The sequence below is a fragment of the Carassius gibelio genome, chromosome B2 (assembly GCF_023724105.1).
Source record: "Carassius gibelio isolate Cgi1373 ecotype wild population from Czech Republic chromosome B2, carGib1.2-hapl.c, whole genome shotgun sequence".
Taxonomy (NCBI): domain Eukaryota; kingdom Metazoa; phylum Chordata; class Actinopteri; order Cypriniformes; family Cyprinidae; genus Carassius; species Carassius gibelio.
In genome coordinates this window covers 19,827,325-19,853,862 of record NC_068397.1, presented here as the reverse complement: position 1 = coordinate 19,853,862, position 26,538 = coordinate 19,827,325, and the positions used below count along the sequence as shown (strand labels likewise).

The following is a 26,538-nucleotide window of genomic DNA, read 5'->3' as shown; positions in this document are numbered from 1 at the left end:
GAATAAAAATAGAAGTTTTTTGACTTTCTTACGGCGGAAGTATTCAAAGCGGCCAAGAATCCCAGGATTCTGGGAACCTTGGCCGCTTTGAATGGCCAAGGCCCAGACAAGATGCCATATGGGTAGGTTAAGCAACCAATCACGTTTCGTTTTGTGCCGTGTCATGTTAAGGGGCGTGGAAATGTCCCCACAATAACAGACCGGTGTGTACAATTTTTGGACATATTTTATATACTTATATATTTTTTATACTTTGCAGTAAAATTGAAATATTTCACATACGTTTGAAAATCCAGCATTTAGTTGATCCTAATAAGTGTTGCTCATTGTCACAGTTGTCTTCCATGAGGCATCACAGCTTTTTTGTTTCCAGGTGGAACGTTAAAGAACGTCACACGTACATCTCCTGGAAATCCTGTATAATTCAACCAATCCGATGACTACTTTGAAACTCCTGAAGTTTTTCCAGCTTTGTGTGCCGTATGTATCGGAAGTTCAGCCAACGATCTGTGTGTGAGATTTTTATTTTCAAGCTATAAACATTCAAAACTTACAGTCCTCATTACATCACCCTGCACTTCATCTTCTTTTCAAACATTCTGTCCAATCAAATGCTCTCTAGAATCTAAAACGTTCTGCCCCCTACAAAAAGATGCTGAAATAGTGGTCGAACTATATATATTTTTTTTCAGCCGATGCCGATATCTTGGAAAGCAGGGTAGCCAATATAAAGCCGATATAATTAATTATAATAATTAGAATTATTAATATTTAAGAAATTTGAAATCATTAACAATGGATTAAAAAATAAATATGTAAAATAAACATACGTATACATTAGATGACAAATAATTTTTTCACAAATAAATAAATATTCAATGAAAAATATAATTAAAAAGGAAGTAAACACTATAACCAACAGGGCACTCAGTATTCTGGGAAGTTTATGTGCTTTGGGAATCATATTTTTTAAATAAAGCCAAGGTAACATTTATTTTACATACAGCACACAGTGAAAATAACCTGAATATGACAGTGGGCAAATGCATAAAGCGCAGCATAATTTGAAATCACATATTTAAAGTTTAAAGCATTCAATTCACACGGACCGAGCATCACACAGAGAACATGCGATCATACTGTATACACATACACACTTCACAAGATCTCACGGCTGGATTCGACTGAGTTTACAAGGTTTGTGAAATTAAATGTTCATTAGTCATCTAAAGATTTGTTTAAATTATATAAATGCGTATTTACTCAATGCTGATGGCAAATGAATAATAAATACTAATATAAAAGCAATCGTTATAATACTTTTTAATATATTTATTCCTTTGTTTAACCATTCTATCTGATTGTTAGACAGACTGCTATCCATATTAGACAGAAGTGTTAACAGCGAACAAGAGGGAGAATGTGAGCTGTGAGCACTTTTTCAGCACCTTCAAAATAAAAGTCTGGCACACCGTCGAAATAAAAGAACACATCGGCCAAGCAAAAAAACTTATCAGCAAATATTGGCCGATATATCTGCCTTGGGAATATATCGGCCGATCACTACACTGAAACTGTGGCTGAAATTAGTTACTTCTTTATGTTCTATTCATATGTAATCCTATAAAAAATGTATCCTGGTTTCCACAAAAATTTTAAACAGCACAACCATTTTCACCTTTGATACTAATAATAAATGTTTACTAATAAGAATGACTTCTGAAGGATCATTTGATACTGAAGACTGGAGAAATGACTGCTAAAATTTAAGCTTTGCCATGACAGAAATAAATGACATTTTAAAATATAAAAATAGAAAATAGATATTTTCAGTTATAGTAATAGTTCACAATGTTACAGTTTTTACTGTATTTTTGATTAAATAAATGCAGCCTTGGTGAGCAAAAGAGAATTCTTTCAAAGACAAAAAAAATATAGACATCAAACTTTTACAGTTGTTGTTTTTTTTTTCTTTGGATCACTGGACGAAATTTAGCAGCATTATATATATTCTAGTTTCATGCTAAAACATGTGGTGTTTAGTTTTACTTTAATTTTGAAGAATGATAGTTGCCCTTTAAATGTTTGTTTGTGGTGCTGCCTGCTAAGTGCATTACTAAAAAAATATTTTCTTTTCACTTTTACAAACGATGGATGTAACCATTTGTAAGTTCTCGTTTCCAGTTGGAACTTTTACATTTCCCAATGTTCCTTTAAATCCTGGTATATAGCTACAGGATGTTGTAGCTCATAACAATGAAATAACAAGGGAAATGACCGGGGATAAAAAAAAGCTCTGAAGAGTCTCGACCTGACGAGTCTGTCTCTCCCCGGACCTCAGTGGGCAGTCCAATTTTGGTGTGGTGTACCGATGTCCAAACATAGCTGCAAGAAAATGAGAGAATAGCCACAAAGGGAAATCATTTATCACATGAGTGGCTCAGAACTACTACTTTCATCACCACAGTTTCTTGATCAGTGTGCCACAGCTGTGCAAATGCTCATTATTCCTCTGCCTCAGCATGCCTTGTGTTCACTGTAGGAGGAGGTACATGAACACATTGAGTGGTTTATAGAAACATAACTCATCTCTAAACATATAGCAGGCCATCAGTCTATAGACTGGATTAGACATGACATGTTTCCTATCAGGGTTTTCCTGGTAACCCAGTCCCAATCAGTATAGAAACTGCTGTTCGTGTCATTCAATTTTATGTCCCTTTTTCATATTTAAAATGGATGGATTTGTGACTGATTAGATTTAGCTAATATTACATCTCAACGGCGGAGCAAATGAGAAATATGATTCTTCAGCAGGGGATTTGTTATGGTTTTGCTGCTGCAGGGTCTGATAATTATCATTTGATTTCAAACAAAAACAAACAATATTAACTTAAACCACAGCTAAAGTATTAAAGTGTATTCACTAGTTTAATCTGTGAGATTTATTTTTGGTGTTTTAGACTTTATTAGGATAGGGAAGTGTGGAGGAGACAGGAAGTGGGGGAGAAAGAGGGGGGATTCGAACTTGGGACACCCATAGTGCAGAAGTGCTGTATGTTTCTGCGATGCCCACAAGGCTATTGGCACGTAATCTGTATTAAGGTCTTAAATTAAAAGCTCTCACCAAGGCTACATATATTTAAACAAAAATAGAGTAATAATTGTGAAATAATATTGTGAAATGTTATTATAATTTAAATTAACTTTTTTTTTTTTTTATTAAAATGTAACATTTTCTTTTCTAATGTATTTTAAATGATCCTTCTGAAATCATTTTAATATGCTGATTTGCTGCTCAAGAAAACATGGCCTATTATTATCAATGTTGAAAAAATATATTTTGTGGATACCTTGATTACTTTTTTTTTTTTTTGATTAATAGAAAGTATATTTAGAAAAACAAAAAACAAAACTTGAAACGTTTATTTGAAATAGAAAATTCTAAAATGGATCAATTTAATATGTCCTTGCTAAATAGTAGTATTCATTAATTTTTTTCAGATATTACTGATTCCAATTAATAGTAGCGTACATGTATTACTGATTATTCTATTAACTTGACAATTCATGATAAAGCATGTAAATTCATTCATTTAGTAGGTGATATGTATAAATCTTCACCAAGGGCTTTGAAATGTCCTCAGTACTTTTTATTTTCATAGAGCTGTTGTGAATGTTGAGGGATTTGCTTTCAGATTGTGGCCTTAAGCTCTGTCTTTCACATTAATCACCATTGAAGGGCTTCTTTAAAGACAGCACAGATTATTTTTGGGTACGTTTGGGTGTGTAACAGCTGTGGCTTTTAGGACACACATCTGTTAGCCACCAGCTGTAACAGAGCACATGAATGCATTGTGATGCATTACAAATTCAATGCACAAAATACTTTTTTTACACTTGCATAATTTCCCTTTCATCCTGAGAAACACACATCTGATAGAATCGAGGAGGGAGGAGGCCATCAGCCAGGACACACGTTCAAAGCGTGTATACGAGTAAAGCATGAGTTGACATGTTTCCTAGCTATTCATGCTCGGAGGAAACAGGATTCGTTGACACCCTGTTGTTTACTGTCATTCATCAGAATATTTGAAGAGATTTCCATGAGCTGAGACCCTCAGGAGCATGTTCTGTTCGCTACGCTCTCAGTTTGACAGCGGTTTTGATTTTTGAAATGATATCCACCTAAAGACAGTGGAGCGCGGTCGAGGGGTTCTCCCCTTCCTCGTGCTGCCGCAGTTGCTAGGAAACTGTGTGTCAAGGGTCTGTCACTCGTATGTTAAGTTTCTGTCTTTTCTGAGGAGATCTTGCACAATTTTGATTTCATTTATTAGTCGGCAGACTTGCTTGTAATCAGTATATAAATATTGCAGTTGACAAAGTTCAAAAGCTGCTTTTCTAGTCGTAATTTTGGTCTTCCAGGGAATATCTTTGATATTTTCTCCACCTGTTGGCCCATATGAGCATTGGAAATGCCTCCAGATTCCCAGTGTTTGGATTTACCCCTCGAGGTGTCGCCAGTGATGCAGTTCTCCTGGAATTCTACGATCATGAATCATAAATGAATCACAGACATTTTTAAGCTGTGTTTTATAACCATCCTCTTCTCTTCTCTTTTTGTCTGCCTCTCCAGGCTTTGGACCAGGACCGAACAGCTTTACAAAAGGTCAAGAAATCCGTCAAAGCAATCTACAACTCGGGTCAAGGTGAGTTTTGACCCAGCTCTTCAACAGTGCTTCTGGAAATATTAAAATATGATTCAAAATTTTCAGAGAAAGTTACTCTTTGATATGATGCATAGCTGTAAAAAAGGTCAAAGTGACTTTCAACCTGTTTAATTGACAAATTCCTGGTGAAGTGCTACTCCAACTGACAATCCTGAAGTGAGTCATAGTGCTTGCTTTTCCCAGGCTCCTTTGCTACCGTCTCTTCCCCCATTCCTTATTAGGAAACTCGAATGCTTACCCTCTAGGGTAAATCAGAATGAAAGGTCAGGAAATCCTCCAGACCACCTCATGAGTGGTTTTTGGCTCATCCAGTTCCCTTCTCTGCCCTTTATCAGCTTGTAACTCTTCAATGTCATTTCTCTCCTATTGGCCAAGCACACAGTCCGGTTGCCAAATATCGGTGCCTGCTTGATAAAGGTCTCATAATGCCTAATATTTACACTCAGTCATCTCTTGTGGATTGAAAATTGACAAAGACATTGACATTTGCAAAGTTGGGATCAGGGCTGGAGACTGAGTACCAAACAGTGTGTGGATGAAAGTATATTTAGGACTCAAAAACAGGACAGATGAATGAGTTCTGCTGCTGTGTGACCCAGAGATAAATCACAATGGACGACTAGACTATAAAAGTTTAAAAAGGCTAAGAAGATGATAAAAGCACAGCTACAGCCATACATATTCAGACAGATGTCTTTGGCTCTTGTGCTGTTCGATCAGTTAGCTTGTTATGAGTTTATTAAAATCACAGGGTTATTAAGAACTGCATTTGATTGGGATCAAAAACAGCCTAATTATACAGGGCTTCCAGTCAAGAAATGAATAAGAAATTCCAGAAATTATGATTACGATGATTATTATTATCAGTTGTAGTAGTAGTATTGCTGCTATTAATAATAATAATAATAAATAATTAAATAATTAAAATATAAATTATTATATTAAATCAAAATAATGCTGTCAAATTGATTAATCGTGATTAATTGCAACCAAAATAAATGTATATATAAATACACGCATGCATGTATATCACATATATTTCTTAAATGTACATGTATGTGTGTATGTTTATATATACATATACATAATAAACACTGTAAACACACACTTTTATTTTGGATGTGATTAATCGTGATGAATCCTTATTAATCATGATTAATCGTGATTAATCGATTTGACATCACAAAAAAAAAGAGCACTGTTTAACTGCGGAGCCTTGCATGACACGCTGGAAAAAATATAAGGCTGAATCATGTGCACGATTTACTAATTTGTTCCCTCAATGTACTAAAACGTGCACACGATTACAATTGTGTTGACTCGATTTATAAATTGTGCGCACGATTTGCTAACTCATTCCTTCGAAATGCTAAATCAGCAAATCGAGCGAACGCAATAGTAAATCGAGGGAACGCAATAGTAATCATGTGCACGTTTTAGTAAATTGAGGGAACTGAGTAGTAAATTGTGCGCACTACGGGCTCCGTAGTTTTACACAACAGTTGTACTTGCTTTTGCGTTATTTTAAGTAATACAAAATATGTATGTCTGTCAAATCTTTTGAGTGGAAGTGCATGCATTTGGGAGAGATTTAAAAGCTGATTACAAAGACATAAATGGTCAGAAAAAAGGTTCATTTTTTGGTTCATTAATGGTTTGCAGGGAGGACTTTTAATGCTTCAAGATTCCCTCAGGTTATTCCTCTGGTCATTTAAAGAAGGTGACAGTCCACTGTTTCTGAGCATCAGATCTCCATGTGGTGGTTTTAAGTGTTGTGATATGTAAGACTTCCTCTTGTGAGCTGAGGTGCTTGATCAGATTGATTGGCTGACCTCTCTCTGACCTCAGTATCCCTTAGAGAGCACTCGGCCTCTGCACCTCTTCAGCAATGCAGAAACATCACAATCATGATTCAGCAAATGCCAGCAGATTGTCACCTTCTCGGTTTGTGAATGAAATCACTCCAGCTCCAGCTGAATGTCGCAGCTCATGATGCACATCACTCTGCTCACTTGTCTTCCTGAAGTGTGGAGCATCTCATGTTATGCTATTAAAGGGTTAGTTCACCCGAGAATGAAAATTCGTCCATCTTCTACTCACCCTCGAAGCATCTTAGGTGTACGTATGTGACTTTCTTTTTTATTGCGCGCACTTAATTTCACATCTTCTGAACTGTTGACAACAAACACCTGCTTACCCCCACTGAAAGGCTTGGAAGAGCAAAGACCATTTTTAATATAAGTCCGATTGGATTATTCTGAAAGAAGAAAGTCACATAAAACTAGAATGCTTCGAGGGTTAGTAGAAGATGGATAAATTTCCATTCTCAGTTGAACTAACTCTTTAAATGCAGGGTGTTACTGTGGGCGGCAGGCAGAGGATGTAAACCGGCTCCCGCTGTGTTATCGACTCTCTGCTGTGTGCATTGCAGGCGGCCTCTGAGTCACTATCCTGTTTAATCAGATGTGACAGTATAGTAAGCACTCTAATCGGCTCCTGATGATTAATACCTGAGCTCTTGACACTTGGCATGGGGCTTTTATTCTCTGTTGAATTGCAGAGGTCTGCTTATGTCACTTTGCTTACAGTCTTGTTTAGATCTGTCTGCGATCTTTTAATCTGTCTGTGACATGCACGATCTACTTATCTTCAAAAATCTCAACAGTTAACAAAATTTATGTTTGCAATGATTTGATAATTTTTGTATCTAGTGGCTTATATTAGTATTAGCATTTAATGTATGTAACTGTAATTAATGTTTACTTAATGTAAAACTGTTTGTATGTAATTAATGCAAGATGCTATGCAAATAATAATAACAAATATATTTGTAGTATTAATATATTTTATCATTTATATTTACAATTTATGTAATTTGAATACAGTCTAAAAATGAAATTCATATTAATAATAAATAGTAGTAGTGTTTATATTGTGTAATGTATATACGAAAGGTTCTATATAAATCAAAATAAAATAATAATAATTGAATTTTATTGTCTTTATTGTCTGCGGAAATTAGCTAAATTTATAATTGATAAGACATTGATGACTGCTTTTTATAAGGCACATGTTGAATCAATTTGAACTTTTTCATTGATTTGTTGGTTTGCCTCTTTAAAGGTCAAACTAAAGAAGTGTCTATCAAAGGTTGTAAATAACTGCAGTAAAGAACTGGGTGTGAAATTGCCGGGGTTGTCAGATTTGTTTGACATTCAGGTGATAAAGAAAGCGCATCACATTATATCTGACTCATCTCACCCTCTTTATGATGAATTTCTGACCCTACCCTCAGGATCCTTGTATAGGGTCCCTCTAGATAGGACAAACAGATTAACATTTTCATTTGTTCCATATTCTATCAGTTTGCTTAATTCAAATAGGAAGAGGTAGTTTTTCATCCTTTTTTAATGTGCTATTAATGTTGTGCATTTGTCTGTCTTGTATGTGGTGAAATCTATCATGCTGCAGTTCAAATTGCCCCTAAGGGGGACAATAAAGTTTTTACAATTACAATTATAATGTTTTACAGCACCTATCATACATAAAATGCAGCTCAAAGTTGCAAAGTGCTTCACTATTGAAACTATTACACAATAATACTTCAATTTGTGTTTTTTCATAGTTTTGATGACTTCTCTATTATTCTAAAATGTGGAGCAATATAAAATAAGTTTTTAAGTAGAAGTTTAAAAAAATTAATTTTAAAGACATTTATAAGCTCCTTAGAGCAAGACACTTTGATTGTGACAAGGACATAAACCGTCTGAAATGAACTACATTTTTTGTTTATTTGTTTGTGGAGAGTTCACACATTAATTTAAATGAGCACCTTTAAAACTCGGAGGTTCCCTTAAGCCGAGTTCAGACTGCACGATTCTCAAAGTTGTCGGGTCACTGTTCTTTTCACACTGCATGACTATCTTGGCCAGCATTCAGTCACTGCTGTGTTCACACTGCACGATGGATCGGCGACAGAAGGTTTCACACTGCATGACTTTACAATAGGAAGAATCGCCGACAACTCTGTCTGGCAGGCAAACTACGTTTCACAACCAAACAATACGATATCACACGTGCAAGACCAGAGTTTTCACAACCAAACAACATGATATCACGCGTGAAAGACCAGAGTTTTCACAACCAGACAACGCGATATCACGCGTGCAAGACCGGAGTTTTCACAACCAAACAACGCGATATCACGCGTGCAAGACCGGAGTTTTCACGTGAGACTTGGGATAGCTCAGATTAAACGTCAAACAGACATGGGTGCTCCTGCTAAATTTAAACTAATTTATCTTCCATTTCATGGGTCCAAATAGACCGAGAAGAAAGCCTTTTTCTGAAATGAAGCCATGCTTGCTGAAATTGTGGTTTATAACTCCTCGCCGAACTCCCCACTGCTCTGTATCTTGCTCTCTCATTGGCTGTCGGCCATCACCGATGTAGTTTTCAGTCAGATCACTTTTCAGACAGCATGATTTTGAATCGGCGACAGGTCCAGATATTTCGCATGCCAAATATCTCACGGGCATCAGCGACTCGTCAGCGATTCTCTCAGATCGCATCTTTGCTCATTCACACTTTGTGATTGTCACTCGCGTGAACGAGCACAGATTTGCCTGTGATTTCGGCCATTTCTCAGCGATTTCTCAAAACCTGTCGGCGAGCCAAAAACTGGGCTAAAATGGTGCAGTCTGAACTCTTTAGATTCCTCTGAATCCAAAAAAGCTGCAGCGAACCTTCCCAGCTCGTTTATAGAAAGTGACAGTCCCCTTTTTCAGAGGAACCAGATGTCTTATCTCCACCCAACAACACAAATGACCTAATAATGTCACTCTGTCATGGGCTGGGGTCCCAGTGTGGAACTATGGGAAGATGATGAATCAGTCCCAGATGCTGGTGGTGTCAATACTGTTTCCAATACTGTCAAAACTTCTACAGCTTTCTACAGCTGCTATCGTTAGAACTTCTTTTCATGTTCTTTATCAAACAAAAGACTGTTTCTGGGTTTGTTTGGGTATGGACAAATTGTTAATGGGAACCTAGATTATTTTCCTGTGGGTCATGATGATCTTGATCGCTCTCTCTGCCCAGTGAGGTGCATGTTTGTATTGGAAGAGCTATTATTGGTTTAGTTTACATCCTGTGGGCTGAGATTTACACAGAACCTGTCCTAGTTGACAAATGTACAGGGAATTGTGGAATTCTCTTTTCTTCCTTCACATTATGATATTTAAATAGGTGTGTTCAACTTGAAGCGGTGCAGAGTAGACCGATTGCTATATGACATCAATGTAACATGAGAGCGATTAGAGAGCAAATTGCTCCGTAAGCTTTTGAATCACTCTTGCGGTACTTTGATGTCATACAGCGATTGATCTGCGCAGCGCCGCCTCAATTTCACACACACCAGTTAAAGGGCTAGCTCACCCAAAAATTTAAATTCTGTCATTCATTTCTCACCCGCATGTCATTCCTAAACTCATAAGACCTTTGTTCATCTTCATAACATAAATTAAGATATTTTTGATGAAATCCGAGAGCTCTCTGACCCTCCATAGACAGCAACACCACTACCATGTTCAACACCCAGAAAGGTAGAGGACACTGTTAAAATATCTGCTGTGGGATTGAAGGAGTGTTCAGGCAATGTGTTCAGAAAACATTATTGTGTTATAGTTTTTATTTTGCAATTCCGTTGGTAATTCTAGTGGTACAGAAATTACACACTTCATCTTTAAATAAAATAGATTCCAATGCTATAATAACATGGATGGCTTGTTCTTGTTCTCTACAGAGCATGTGCAGAATGAAGAGATTTACGGACAGGCACTGGACAAGTTTGGCAGTAACTTCATCAGCCGAGATAACTCTGATCTGGGAACAGCCTTCATCAAGTTCTCTGGCCTTATCAAGGAACTGGCCGCTCTCCTCAAGAACCTGGTAAGGGATAGTGGAATTTTTATTTTGTTTTATTCCTATCTTATTTTCTTAGTCTTCATATTTTATTTTATTATATTTTATTATTATTCTTTTTACATTTTTATTATTTATTTTATTTATTGTAAAGTTTTCTGATCACAAGCTGTATGATTCTTCTCCTCAGCTCCAGAGTCTCAGCCACAATGTCATCTTCACCCTGGACTCTCTGCTCAAAGGAGATCTAAAGGGAGTGAAGGGGGTAAGATTTACATTGCTGTCTCTGGACTAAACTAATTGGAAAGGCCCCCTCTGATTTACTGCTCCATACCCGCCTTAAATGAATCCCTTTGAACCAAAAAACGCACTCTGTAAATCTGGTTGGAGTTAAATTACAGGGTTCGTCACGCCACTGTCCTCTATGAAACAGTGCTGAAGGAATGGCCACTTTTAGCGCTAGTAAACTGTGTGGGAGTGTTTAAGGCCCTTTGACTCAGTCGGTTTGAAATGTTTACTGGTTGACCTGGGTAAAGAGCTCAGGCGTCAGACTGACCACTCCTGTCAGCCGCTTGTTGATGTCTCAGGCTTGAAGGCAAACATGTAGTGATTGTGAAAATGACTTACACTAAGTGTAGGGCCGTCTCACACTGAGCGGTTTTGGAAAGGCTGTCTGATTGTTTTCACATTAGCATGACCCAGGCTAAGAGCCTCTGCAGCATCAGCTGAATTTCTGAGTGGAAGTGATGAGGCTTCACTTTTTGTGCTCAGTAGACCTAGGATACATACCTACCAGCCCCCATTCTTTTTCTCTCACTCTCTTATCTCGCTCATACTTTGTCTCTCTCTTTCTTTCCCCCTCTTACTCAGCGGAAACGAAAGCATTCTCTAAAGCCTTTATTGACAGAGGCAGAGGCAGTTGAAGGGCATAAGTGCCATCCCTGGAGGACATTATCAGCTCTCTCTAAAATCTTTCCTGCACTGGAACAGATGCCTTATAAACCATTAAAAGCACCTACTCCAGTGCTCCTTTATGTGTAACCAGGACTCACTCAGAGACTCTTAAATTCTATTAAGAAATCAAGACAAAACACCAAAACACAAGACAGCTTTTTTATTCTGTTGCATTAGAATTACTGGAGAGCACAGTATAGTGGATATACTGAATGATATGTGTGTGAGTGTGTGTGTGTGTGTGTGTGTGTGTGTGTGTATATATATATATATATATATATATATATACACACACATATGTATTGTTTAAAAATTCTTTTTACTATTACTGGAGTAGCATCAATATTATTTGATGAAAAGTAATTTTCATTTTAATCTGTCATTTTAAATGCTGATTATAATGTACATTCTAAAAAAGTTTGTTTATTTTGAGATTTTCTACAGATATGGTTTATTAAATATATTACTTAAATTTCTTAATTATAATGTTATTATTGTTTTATATATTTATTCATTTATTTATATAATATTTATATATTCTATCTATCTATCTATCTATCTATCTATCTATCTATCTATCTATCTATCTATCTATCTAATTATATATATAATTGTTTTTAAATCTAATTTTTGTGAGCATTCCTACTTCAGCTTTATTTGATGTGCAAAACAACATAATAAATGGGAACTCTTAAAAATAGGAATGAAAAACTACATAAAAGTGTAGCACAGCACCGAGGGAGACCTGTCACATCTTTTCACGCTCGGATTTATATTTATTCAGAAGCAAAAACTGCTGTGAGCTTCTGGATTTTGCTTCAGCAGTATGAATATATTCATGCTTTAAGCAAATTTATGCTCATGCCCTTTCTAAGAAGCCAGCAAGCTGATACACCTCAGGTAAAGTAACACACTCCAAAACATCAGCGTATGTTTCATGATCAATTATTATTTGAGCAGATGAACATTTGGGCAATAGCAAAGTGAATAACGTCATTAACTCCAGAGAATAGGTTCCTGAGAGTGGGAAAATCTGATAAAGCAATTGCATTAGCACAGTCCATATCAGTCACTACTGTACATCAGCGCAGTGAGTTTCAAAGTAGTGATCAAATCTCTTGATTTCTTTGCCGCTTTATATTGTATAATAATGTGTTCAGTTTAATAACTGTGAAAAACGGTCTATAACTCTGCACAGTAAACCTAATTGCTTCCTGCACTATTTATTTTATTTCCCCAACACAGGATCTCAAAAAGCCTTTCGACAAGGCCTGGAAAGACTATGAGACCAAGTTGTAAGTAGCATTATTGTCTGTTTATGTTCTTTTGTCATGTATATAAAATGTTGTTTAATGTCATTTGTTGATAAACAGCTGTTTTATGGCTATGCTCAAACAATAATATATCATCATCATAGTCATCTTCTGTTTCTTGCCTTCTTGTTGTAGCACAAAGATTGAGAAGGAGAAGAGGGAACATGCCAAGCAGCACGGCATGATCCGTACAGAGATCACCGGCGCGGAGATCGCAGAGGAGATGGAGAAGGAACGCAGGATCTTTCAACTGCAGATGTGTGAGGTGTGTGGGCTTCTGAAAATGGGAACTTTCTGTCTCTTTACTTCTTGTTTCACCAAGAGAAGTTAGCTTGATGGTAGTTTTGTTTCTTGCTCTCTTCTGCCGTGACGTCTTCTCTGACTTGAGGTATTGTGAAAGGCCAGGAGATTTTCAGATGCATTCGTGTTTCACTCAGCAGCTCTGGCGCAAGTTTTGAAGCGGCTGCTTGAGCCTTCATGGCTTGGCAGTGTCTTAGGTCATGAATATTAATTAGGCCATTCTGACGTTGCTAGGTAACATTGCTGAACCATCCATTCACATAACCTGATTAATATTCATGAGTCTAGCAACAGTGGGCTTTGTGTTTTCAGGTGCAGAATATGCTTGAGTATAGACATACCTCGATATATATACATATATATAATCTAAGATGAATTTATCTGGTGATCAGGTCTGCAGTAGAGCATTGATCTTTGAGATCAAAACAAAAAAGATAACAACAATTTAATGCTTAATTATGAAGTGCGAAACATTTAATCATCAAATTAAACAAAAACAGTTCCAAGGCTCAATAAATAAATAAAACAGATTTTAATAGAATTTGATTTCATGATCTAAACAATATACAGATAAAATTATTATACAACTAACTGCAATACTAATAATACTAATACAAATACTACTACTACTAATAATATTATTAACTGCAAGCAGAGTGATACAAACGGTAAAACCATTGGAGTTCTGATGTCACTAGAATATTGCACTCCTCAGAGCCAATCAGAATCAAGAACTGATGTGTAAATTATAATAACAGCTGAGGCAGGCTAAAGTGGTACCCTCTGGTTTATATATCTGTTTTATAGCAGATGTGGTAGGGTGGGGCATTTAAACACAATTCCTATTGCTGAGCCACTTTAACCACTTCAAAGCATGCATGTGTGTTTAGAAGTGTGCAGTGTTGGTGTATTTTCCTGTTAACACACCGGTGTCTCTGTGTGCTTTAATGTCCATGCTTCCCAACAGTACCTGATCAAAGTGAACGAGATTAAGACCAAGAAGGGAGTGGATCTTCTCCAGAATCTCATCAAGTATTATCATGCACAGTGCAAGTGAGTGTCCCAGAATCCTGTTTTCTCATATTAGATGTGCACTGTTACTGTAATTCCTAAGAATTGTCTCCTAGATCAGTTAAGATGTCCGTATTAATTGTGTGAAGTGGAGATATAGTACCTTTTGTACACAGTAAAAAATATATATTACATATATATAAAATTAAGACTTTTATACGACAAGGAAAAAAGCTCAAAAGTGACAGTAAAGCCATTTATAAAGGTATAAAAGTCTTCTATTTTAAATAAATGCTGTTCTTTTGAACTTTCCATTCATCAAAGGTCAAAAGAACAGGAAAAAAAAAAAATCCTCGATTTTCACAAAAAAACTTTGAATTTTAAAATGTATTCATATAGCTAACAGTTATTTTAACATCTAGTGGTATTTCACTGTATTGATTTTTGATCAGATAAATGTAGCCTTGATGAGCTTATTTAAAAAATAAAATAAAAAAATAATTTTATTGACCCCAAACTTTTGAATATTATTTGATGTAGTGTTGAACAAATGCCGTACAGCCTTACGTTTGCTCTTCTTGTGTTTTCTCTCAGTTTTTTCCAGGACGGCTTGAAAACCGCTGACAAGTTGAAGCAGTATATAGAGAAATTAGCAGCTGATCTCTATAATGTTAGTTAACCTTTCATTTTATAAGTATTTTTTTGCTGTTTTCTGTTGATGTGTTGTTAGTTCAGTTATTATACAGCTCTACTTGTGAGAACATTAGGATCATTTTGAATATGTTGTCTTGAGACAAGCATTATTAATATGAGCCTCTGAGAGTAAAATATTGTCTCATATTCAGACAGAAAAAGTTTAGCTGTTCCTTCGAAACGTTTAATGTTCACTAGCAATGCCTCCTCAAGAGAACGTTTACTGTTATGAAACATCTTAAAATGAGATGTTTGTTTTATTGCTTATTTCGCCCTATATTTTAACACATTACGTTTGTATTGTCAGATAAAACAGACCCAGGACGAAGAGAAAAAACAGCTCACAGCTCTAAGAGACCTCATTAAATCGTCTTTACAGCTGGACCAGAAAGAGGTAGGTACATCACCGGAGGATATACCCTCTGCCTTTAATCCAAAATGCTTTTTGTCTTTGATTTACTGATCACAGAGTAATTTAGCAGAATAGTACCAATTCCTTTCAGAAACATTGTGTAGAATTGGATTTACATGCTGTACTCCACATTAAAGGTATGAGTCCGGATGTGAATTTGCTTTTCATGTCCAGTATGTCCTGACATTTGCCGCCTCTGTGAGACATGTGATGGAAGTTTTCAGTGTTTGTGTGCAAGTGTACATGTTGGTTCTCATGAGGACACGAGGGTCAGGCAGTGACAACACAAGCTCTTTTGTAGAGCCCAGCGTTTGATCTTTTATGTGTTTTGTTTGGAGTTGATGTCCATTTGAACCGGACGTCTCTGGTCTCAATTGAATAACAATGTTCTGCGTTGTATTATCCTCGAACGCTGCTGTGAATATTGTATAATGTAAGGTTCCCTCTGATTTCTATTCTATGCACACACTGCAATAATAACAATCTGACATCTGCATTTCTGATTCCTCTTTCCCTTTCACTGCTTTCCAACTGAAGTCTAGGAGAGTAAGTTTATAAAACTAACATCTAATGTTGCCAGACTGCTTTTTTCCCTTTTGATTTTATTCTTGATATAATGTGTGTTCAAAAGTCTGAAAGCGCTGCTAAAAAAGCTTTTAATTTTCCTTTAGTTTTGCATTTTTCATATTTCAATTTAATAATGTAGAATTAGATAATCATAATAATTTCCCCTTCGTTTGACATCAAAATAAAAAAAAAATATTTTCAGTTTTAATGAAAAAAAAAAAAAAAAAAATCCCAGGCCTTTAATGTAGTTTCAGATTTTTGATCCTTCAAATTGTTTTTTTTTTCAAGAAATAAATGTTTTTACTCTACTATAATCATGTCATACTTTTTATTTATTGGATTATGGCTGTTTTTTTGTTTCTTGATGACGTGCAGGATTCTCAGAGCAAGCAGAGCGGTTACAGTATGCACCAGCTACAGGGCAATAAGGTGTTTGGCAGTGAGAAGAAGGGCTATCTGTTTAAGAAGAGCGATGGGTGAGCTCACAGTTTGACAGAAATATATTCTGATGTTGTTGTTTGTTTTTAAATATTCTGTGTAGTGCCACTTAATTGTCTCTTAATCGTGCCTGATGGAATTGGCTACACTGTAATGAATCGATTTAACATTAGCACATTGCTTCTGAGCACTGCTTTCTCAGGCTTTAGAGTGTCAAGCCGTTCAAATAAATACAGTACAAACATCAGGCAACAATTTTTTTCTCAGGATCCGCAAAGTATGGCAGAGGAGGAAGTGCTCAGTGAAAAACGGCATTCTCACCATCTCCCATGCCACAGTGAGTACTTGTCAAACTACAGGATATACTCGTGTTTGATGACTAGCTGATATTTGCATTAAAAGGATAATTGTCTCATTATAATACTACTTACCAATCGACAGAAGGCAATATTTTGAAGTTAGATTTTTTTTTAATTATAGCTGTAGCTTTCAAGCTGTTGTATATAAACAGTGATGCAACACAGCTGCCACAGTTTAATTATCTTAAGACTTTGTTTCCTCATTATAACACTGAAAACTCTCACTCGCTGTGTAAAGGTGAACGTGGGGGGCAGTGCTGCGCTGCTGCCCAGGCCAGTTACCATAGAAACATGCACCCAGTGCGGTCTGACTCATACACTAATGATATTAGCTCGAACGAGACCCAGCATGCTCTGGGCCCCAGGTGGTCTATGAGTTTCCTCGTGTAATCTGCTGTAAGGACGCTGTTGCTCAGCAGATGCCGTGTGGAGCGAATGCATTCTGTGGCAATGTGCTCATATTCCTGTCTGATAGCATTTTAATGTGGAGAACTTTTCTGCCTTCACGTCTGTGTGTTTCATCAGCATAAAAGTGCTCCTGCCGTGCTGGTATTTCTGTTCAGTCACCTTGGGTTTAACAAAATGAAGTCTTAATTTGTATGAATTATTCAGAAGCAAAACAATGAGTCATAATAGTTGTTACGTTAATATTGTACATGAATGTTTCCTGGATTTATTGAATGTTAATACAGTGGGTTAAACACATCATCTCATGGTTTTTTTCTTAAGTCTGTCATTTTTGAAGGAACAGCTGGTTGCAAATGGAGCATCCAATACAGGATGTATTGTAAATGTATATACGTAATTATTGAAATAAATTACAAAAAATAAATGCAATGAAATTATTTATAAAAACAAATATTTTTTAATTTACAAAAATAGCTGATATTCAAAAATTGTACATTCATAAAAAGCAATGGGATTTTTTTTTAACTCATTGTAACTAAGTAATGCTTCCAGGTCACCCCCCTGGTTTTGACAAAGCCTTATTTTTGTTAGCCAGAGAAATGCCTTCATATTAATTCATATTTGACATATTTAGCCTTAAAGGACAAGTGACAGGTCCATCGAGTCTCAAACATCAGGCTATCTTCACTGCTGAGTCCTGCTGAAGCTGTGTTGTGTCTGTCTATCTGCGCATCCCTCTACATTGCGAATAAATCACTTACATATGCGACTAAATCTTAAGCGAATAAATCACTCTGGGCGACTAAATGATGTCTAATATTAGCCAATAGCTAATAAATTCTCAGATTTTACTCGCCAGTGTGTGAGTTGGAGGCTAAGTATATATTTTAGCTCGCCGAACACTGACTGAGCGCTTCAGAGTTTCACCCTCCATAAAGCGATCTGTGATATTTCTCAGCTCATCTGAATGAATGTGCAACGCACCTGTATTTGATGTATCATAAACTTTAGTCACATTTTCAAACATGCAGAGAGAGAGAGAACGAAAGAGAAACAGAGAATTGACGATATGTAAACGATATTCTTTGTTGTATTTTCTTGTCAAAATAACGGTGTTCTTTCGGAATTCTTCAGCTTTTAAGAACTACTGGGTTTTGTGGTAGTGGGCGGAGCTAATGCACAAATGGCAATCCCATTGGCTGGTGCTCATCTATTATCATCCCTGTTTTGATTTCAGCAAATCAGTTCGATCGAAAGCACAAAACGTGATTAATATTCAGGAATCCATCAGCTCATTAATCCTTCGTTATCCTTAGTGCGTTTTATCTTATCATTTTTTTTTGTCTGGTTTTTTTCCCCATTTTTGTTTTTACAGAAATACTGAATGACCAAAAAAAGCACCAGCACCAGTCCAGTTAAAATGTTAAGTTAAAATGAGTACTATGCATTCAGACATGGTTATCAATTTTATTTCTAATTAATTAAGTTCTATTATTAAGTAATAATTGATTATCATAAAGCTTGACTGACTGATGAGTGAACATTTACTTATATATTAAAAGAAACTGTGCCATTTTACAAACATTTATTTTCTATACACACACACACATACACACACACACACACACACACACACACACACACACATATATATATATATATATATATATATATATATATATATCAATCTGGCGAGTAAACAAAACAATGTACTAGCCAATGGCGATTCAATTGCCAAGGTGTGTGTAGAGGGCTGCTGCGGGTCATTTACTCACTGTAATCACACTGTGTCCAGTCCAACAGGCAACCGGTGAGACTGAATCTGCTGACCTGCCAGGTTAAACCCAGCGGAGAGGATAAGAAGTGCTTTGACCTCATCTCTCGTGAGTGGCTACACATTACCCCCGCCTAACTTCAGAGTACTTTCATCTGTACCAAGTGCTAGCAAGGCCTCTGGAAGTCTAACTCCATTACTCGGCCAGAGAGCACTAAGTGCAGTGTTCAGGGCAGTTAACATAATGCACTTCTTTCCCCTAATAATGTGTCTGCTTCTTTCCCCTGCAGATAATCGAACATATCATTTCCAGGCAGAGGATGAACAGGAGTTTGTGATGTAAGTGTGAATGTGTGAGGTCGAGAGTTGATACATCTGTTATTTCTCTATTCTCGTGCTCACGAGTGAGAACAAAATGCGTGTGTATGAGTGCTTCTGCATGTTAATGAGATCAATGTGTGTTCGGGTGTATTTCATCCTTGGCTGGGCTATAAATATGTTAAAAACAGTTCAGGTGTTTTTTTTGTTTTGTTTTTTTGAAAGAAATGCAGATGTTTATTACAGCAAGAATGCAATAAATATACTTGAAATAATCAACAAACTTTCTATGTATCACAGTTTCCACAAAAATATTAAACACCACAAGTGTTTTCAATTGTGATGATAATAAGAAATGTTTCTTGAGCAGCAAATAAGTATATTAAAATGATTTGTGAAGGATTACGTGACACTGAAAATTGTGCATTGCACCTTTAGTGGTGCATTATATTTTTGATCAATTTAATTCATCCTTGCTTAATGAAAGTATGTATTTCTTGAAAAAATTATTTACTGACCCAAACTTTTAAACAGTACTATATATATATATATATATATATATATATATATATATATATATATATATATATATATATATATATATATATAATCTAAGAATAAAGTGAAAGCCAGTAAATTAATTGTGAATATTTTGTGAATATTCAATATTTTGCCTATGATTTTTATATAGTATATTTTGCTGTAAGTTATTAAGCTTGTATGTGTCTGTTGATATATTATATCTGTATGACACATTTATATTGCTATATAAATGAGTGTTTGTGTGTAAACATTATATGCAAACCTTAATTTGTTCGTGTGGTGTTTAACATAATTTATTGCGTGTGTGGTCCATCTGTATGTGTGTGCAAGCGATTAATGCATATACTGTATGTGAATGTGTGATGTGCAGATGGATCTCAGTGCTGACTAACAGTAAGGAGGAGGCTCTGAACATGGCGTTTCGTGGGGAGCAGAGTGCTGGAGATGACAGTATGGAAGACCTGACCAAAGCCATCATCGAGGACGTGCTGCGCATGCCTGGAAACGAAGTCTGCTGCGACTGTGGTGCACCAGGTAAGCTGAGTGTGTGTGTCAAAGTTTTGTAGAGGTTGGATCTGACACAAAGTCACTACTTTGTCAGTGCAGCAAGCAAGGCATCTGAATAGAGTTTTATAGCGTCATGCACCTCCTGGTGGATGAGAAGTTAATGGCAGACTGCACAGTCCTCGAAAAATAGAGTAAAGACCTAATTCTCCCCTTTTTCATCTGCTCTAGAGCCTAAATGGTTATCCACTAACCTGGGCATCCTGACATGCATCGAGTGTTCAGGGATTCACAGGGAAATGGGAGTCCATATTTCACGTATCCAGTCCATGGAGCTCGACAAACTCGGCACCTCTGAACTCTTGGTAATCTGAACATAATCTGGTCATTTAAAATTTATTTTTTTAAAGTTGGGCCCAGTAAGCGTTGTTTGATTCTTTTAGCAATTATTTAGCAGGGATTTCACTGATCAGATTTGACAGTTACTATTATATAACTATTATAATCTGTAAACAAATGCAGTTCTTTCTATTTATCTGAGAGTTATGAAAAGAAAAAAACATTTAGCACAGTTTTCCCACCCATAAAATTAAGCAGCTCAACTGTTTTCAACAGTGCTAATAATAAGAAATGTTTCTTGACCAAATCAGCATATTAGAATGATTTCTGAAGGATCATATGACATTGAAGACTGAAGTAATGATGGTGAAAATTCAGCTTTGCATCGCAGGAATAAATTACATTTTAAAATATATTAAAATATATATTTAAAACAGTCATTTTAAATTGCAATAATATTTCACAATATTACTATTTTTGCTGTTTCTTAGTAAGCATGAGAAAACAGTCATTTAAATAGTATTACCAATCTCAAATGTTTGAACATTAATTTATATGTATGTTAATAACAAATGATCAAGCTTTCTATAACAGCTTTTAGCCGAATGTATTTCTATTTAGAAATATAGAAGTATAGTTATGCTGTGAACTGTTAACATGCTTGTTACTAATAGCTGACTGCAATTTCTCCAGTTGGCTAAGAATGTGGGTAACAGCAGTTTTAATGAAATATTAGAAGGGAACCTGCCGAATCCTTCACCAAAGCCAACACCGTCAAGTGACATGTGAGTACCAGCCTACAAAGCAGACATGTAGACAGAACGACAGACTTATGAGCTATGAGAATGACCCTTTGTTTAGTAGTTGCTGCACTAATTTATGTAAAGCAGTAAATGCTTTGAAATAAGGTTGTAAATCTTGTAGGACCGAGAGGAAGGAGTACATAAACGCGAAGTATGTGGAGCACAGGTTTGCTCGGAGGACAGCCACTACAGCCACAGCCAGACAGGGCGACTTGTACGAGGCCGTGAGAACTCGAGACCTGATGGCTCTTATTCAGCTCTATGCAGATGGAGTGGAGCTAATGGATCCTTTTCCAGAAGCAGGACAGGTATTGATCTCTAACTAATAGTTTGTCATGGACCTGCTCATTTATATGCTGCTTATTGAGAGAAATACGGTATAGTCATTGAGTGTACATGAACTGACTTCAGGACAAATGACTAGTGTGGCTTTTTGCAAATGTGAGGATGAAGCGATGGTCGCCCAAGGGTTCAGCAGTATTTTTTTGTTTGTTGGTAAAATGCTTCCTGTTCATTTTAGAGGATCTGAAATCTGCTTGTTCACACAGTCAAATGAAATAATAAGCTGTATAGCTATAAAGCATATTTGATTAAATTCAAGCGATTCTCAGAAATGCTGTCCTGAATCTGACTGAATTACTGTCTACAGGACCCGGGAGAGACAGCGCTGCACTTTGCTGTGCGGACATCAGACCATTCCTCGCTGCACCTGGTGGACTTTCTCGTCCAAAACAGGTACCGGACAGAATATTCTGTCGTGCACATTAGTCCACTGACACACATTAGGAGAGCTGGTAAATATGGATCTGTTGTGTGTACAGTGGGACTCCAGACAGACAGACGGAGAGTGGAAACACTGCTCTCCATTACTGCTGCACATATGAGAAGGCAGAGTGTCTCAAACTGCTGCTCAGGGGAAAACCATCTTTTGACTTGGGTAAGTGGACTATATTTAGCATCAGAGATGTTTCAATAGAGACATCATCTGCAGTTATTTCAAAATAAATTTGATATTTATTACTTTGAGTTTGTGTGGTGATTGATCGGTGTAGATTATTTCAGCTTAGTGATAATGTGTAGAACAGTAGTATGAAAATGTAATGTAAGATTGTAAAAAAATGCAATTGAACAGTTTTCTATTTTAATGAAATGTATTCCTGTAATGGCAAAGATTACATGAATGCATCCTTTCTGAAGTATAATGTTTTTCTGTCTGACCCCAAAATTATATATAACGAGCAAGAGTTTCTTGGATTTTTGTGGAGGATTAAAATGTCAGTTGTAAATATAGGCCTCGTCTGAACTCTTGGAGGCTCATCCCCTGACATGTTTCATTTCTCAAATTCTTGGTTATCACCACACCTAACCTGGAGGCTTTGATTTTTGCTTCTTGCACAATATAAACATATGTATGTTTTCCATTAATATATAACAGCTAAAGATCTTAAAATAAAGTGAATGTTTATTCTTAATTTAATTGCAATAGATATAGCAAGGCTATACTTATGCGATTTCTGTTTTATTTCAGTGAATCAAAATGGGGAGACGGCTTTGGACATTGCCAGACGACTGAAAAATAGACAGTGTGAAGAGCTAGTGAGTGTGATCATTTTGTACACAGTGCATATTTTTCTGTGTTGCAGAAACTGTTAATTACACAAGAATTTTGCCGTACAGCCACCTGCAGTTTCACTATACAGTCGTGTAATTACTCAAAACATGGCCTTTTCTGGCATTATTGTCCGAGAGGAGAAGTGTATTACATGAATGGTTTGTGATTGGCTGTGCAGCTGGTGGAGGCAGCAGCCGGGAGGTTCAATCCTCACGTTCATGTGGAGTATGAGTGGAATCTGCGGCTGGAGGAGATCGACGAGAGTGATGATGACCTAGATGATAAGGTTTGTGCGCCTACCTTTTATTTTATCCCTTATCTCCATGTACTAGAGCTCTGCTTTACTCTGTCAGTTAAGAGCTCCTTTTTTATGCACCTCGTACAGAAAGCATGAGCATTATGATTAATTTTCTGTGTTAAGAGAAAAATAAGACAATAAACATTACCGAGTTCCCACGAGTTTACACTGAAAACAATTTGAGAAATATATTGATGCTGTTAGGGTAATGCACATATAAATAGTGTGGTATAACTCAGTCTATCCAGCTTATTTTGCAATGTCATGCAAACTATTTTCTGTGAATGTGTTAGACTTCCAGTTCATTAGGAGATGTAGGTAAAGAATTACAAGAATAACAAAGTGCAGTAAACTGTAATGTATTTATATACATATAAATATACACAGTACACACCTATATCATGAAAACCATACTTTTATTTTGGAAGCAATTAATCGCGATCAAGCAATTTAACAGCCTTACTCTCTACCCACTGTATAAGCGGCAAAGTTTCTCAAAGTGATTTCAATTTGATTGCATCATAGAAGTGGATCCTCATCTGCAGAGATCCTGGAGAAATGAGAACTGAAAAGTCCATTGAGAATCTAAACATTGCTACAGTTAGACACCACCACCATTCAGTTGTAATAGCAAGGTTTTACTATTCTCGAATAAACAATTGTTCCATCCCCAGCCTAGTCCAGTGAAGAAAGAGCGTTCTCCCCGACCTCAGAGCTTCTGTCATTCCTCAAGCGTGTCCCCTCAGGAGAAGCTGTCTTTGCCGGGGTATTTAGGACACAGGGACAAACAGCGACTCTCCTATGGAGCCTTTGCCAATCCCGTCTACAGCACCTCCACCGATACACCTGCGTCTCCAGTATCAGAGGGTCCCACAATAGCCAACAAGACCCCTTCAAAAGGTAAACACGCCTATAAGATCAATATGCATGACACTGCAGAAAACAACAGAGTAGGCCAGGTGCCTGGAAAGGTAAAACATGTTGGTGTATTGACTTGATTGAATGTTCCTGATGTCTTTGCATTAACTCTAATTGCGGGGGAGGTGTAATGTGCTATCAAGTAAGGTTAATGGTGAGTGATTATGAAACACCTCTCACACCACAACCACTGTTTGCTTGCAAACTGAACTGGAATGTGCAACCTCTGGCTTTTGTTTCAGCTAATCGGATATTAGCCTGCCGCCTGCATTCTGGGATCATATGAAAGGAATAGTTCACCCAAAAACGAAAATTAGCTGAAAATGCTCACCTTCAGGCTATCCCAGATGTAGATGAGTTTGTTGCTTCACTGGAATAGATTTGGAGAAATGTAGCATTATTTTACTTGCTCACCAGTGGATTCTCTGCAGTGAATGGGTGCCATCAGAATGAGAGTTCCAGCAGCTGAAAAAAAACATCACAATAATCCACAATTATCTGGACTCCAGTCCATTAATTAGCATCTTGTAAAATGAAAAGTTGTGTGTTTGTAACAAATCCATCATTAAAATGTTTTTAACTTCAGCTTCAGTGTGGATTATTGGAATGTTTTTATCAGCTGTTTGGACTCTCATTCTGACGGCACCCATTCACTGCAGAGAATCCATTGGTGAGCCAGTAAAATAATAGATTGAGTAGATTTTCCACAAATGTTAATTTTGGGTGCACTATTCCTCTAAATGTCATTTTCCTGATTATTATGGTCGTTTTTATGTAAAACTCTTTACGCTCCTCGTTTGGTGATGGGAGTGCTGTCTTTGCCCTTGTGTTCCGGTGGGCTCAGGCCTCACTTGTTTCTCGACCAATCACGTCATCTCGTCACTCTTTCAGCTCCGTCCACTGGACCACCCACCTCCCTTCCGCTGGGATCACAATCGAGTGCAGGAGGCAGCTCCACTCTGTCTAAGAAGAGAGCACCTCCTCCACCTCCCGGACACAAGCGCACCCTCTCAGACCCCCCCAGCCCCGTACTTCAGGGCCCGCAGAGCAAAGGTGCGTCCGTTTGGTGACTGCAGAAACAACATTCCGTCGCCACCTCGGCTGACAGAAAAGAGCAAAGTCTTGCAGTTGTGTTGCTTTGGTTCTGATAGTGGTGGTGGTGTTGGTGTGGAGTGGGTGGGTATGATTTCTGAGACTGATCTTCATATGCCCATTGCAATGAAGTGATACTCTGAGTAACTGCTTTAGGGCTCATGTTCTTGAGAATGTGTTAATGATCAAAGACAGAGCTTTCTTTCACAATAGGATGTTAATACAATTATTGACTTTACATTTTCTTCAGTATTTTCTCTTTCCTCACCCCACAATGAGAGTTAAAGTGGTTAATCTCCATTTGATATTCTTATTAATCAGCTTATGGTTGCTTTCTTTTCATTTTGTGATTCTGAGCTTTGCATTTTAATAACAACAGTTAATTTTGTTCATGTTGTGTTGCATTTTTGCAATTAAATTAGCCAAATAATTTTTTAAAGGTAAAGTGTGTCATTTCTGTGCTATTAGCTTCACCAGCTAGAATTTAGAATAACTAAAATTAAAATGCTGATTAAAATTTGTTAATAAAAGAGGTGGGCAACGATTAATCACATCCAAAATAAAAGTTTTCGTGTACATAATATGTGTGCTTACTTTGTATATTTATTATGTATAAATAAGTACACACACAAGCATGTATACATTTAAAAAATATGTTATGTTTATATATTAAATAGATTTGTATATAATATAAATTATATTAACACAAATATATAGATGTAAATATTTTCAAAATATATACTGTATTTGTGTCTTAATAATAAATATACACAGCACACACACATATATTACATAAACAAAAACTTTTATTTTGGAGGCTACAATCACCATTTTCATTAATATTTTTTTTTTTGTTGTTGGATGTGTTTAGAAATGTTTAAGCTTGCATGATTTCATTTAATATGCCCAAATACATTTTGCTAGGTTCATTTAGTGTCAAAAATAAACAAGTGTCTGTTTAACAAATAAAAACTGAAAATACATTAATGGTTTTTTTAAAAAGTCTTGGGACATGAAAATCGACCATATTTGTGAAAATTGCCAGTTTCCTGTCAGCCAGAAACCGGTTTCCTCAAACACTCCCCTAATCTTCCATCGGTCGGATAAACAGATAGTTTGTCCCAGACTCATGCCATTGGTTGAGCTAATTTTGTTCTGTTGTACTGGTTGTGATGCCCTAACGGTCCCATCTCTAGAGATAATCAACAGCGAAGCCTTGCCGACTCGAAG

At 36.7% G+C, this 26,538-nt stretch overlaps 1 protein-coding gene across 2 annotated transcripts in view; it reads left to right on the top strand.

Annotated features, from left to right (window-relative positions):
* LOC127950708 (arf-GAP with SH3 domain, ANK repeat and PH domain-containing protein 1) overlaps positions 1-26,538 on the top strand; it is a 49,061-nt gene that overhangs the window by 14,432 nt on the left and 8,091 nt on the right. Inside the window, exons 4-25 of one of the 2 annotated variants that reach the window (XM_052547897.1) lie at positions 4,637-4,709; positions 10,534-10,679; positions 10,843-10,917; positions 12,852-12,901; positions 13,055-13,184; positions 14,187-14,272; positions 14,825-14,900; positions 15,231-15,317; positions 16,278-16,378; positions 16,608-16,677; positions 18,903-18,990; positions 19,172-19,220; positions 20,113-20,276; positions 20,478-20,611; positions 21,279-21,370; positions 21,510-21,696; positions 22,038-22,123; positions 22,210-22,325; positions 22,917-22,984; positions 23,179-23,286; positions 23,973-24,198; positions 25,108-25,269. In XM_052547897.1, the coding sequence (XP_052403857.1) occupies positions 4,637-4,709; positions 10,534-10,679; positions 10,843-10,917; positions 12,852-12,901; positions 13,055-13,184; positions 14,187-14,272; positions 14,825-14,900; positions 15,231-15,317; positions 16,278-16,378; positions 16,608-16,677; positions 18,903-18,990; positions 19,172-19,220; positions 20,113-20,276; positions 20,478-20,611; positions 21,279-21,370; positions 21,510-21,696; positions 22,038-22,123; positions 22,210-22,325; positions 22,917-22,984; positions 23,179-23,286; positions 23,973-24,198; positions 25,108-25,269 (2,374 nt within the window). The remainder of the gene's footprint in view (positions 1-4,636; positions 4,710-10,533; positions 10,680-10,842; positions 10,918-12,851; positions 12,902-13,054; positions 13,185-14,186; positions 14,273-14,824; positions 14,901-15,230; positions 15,318-16,277; positions 16,379-16,607; positions 16,678-18,902; positions 18,991-19,171; positions 19,221-20,112; positions 20,277-20,477; positions 20,612-21,278; positions 21,371-21,509; positions 21,697-22,037; positions 22,124-22,209; positions 22,326-22,916; positions 22,985-23,178; positions 23,287-23,972; positions 24,199-25,107; positions 25,270-26,538) is intronic. The other variant, XM_052547898.1, reaches the window with a different exon arrangement.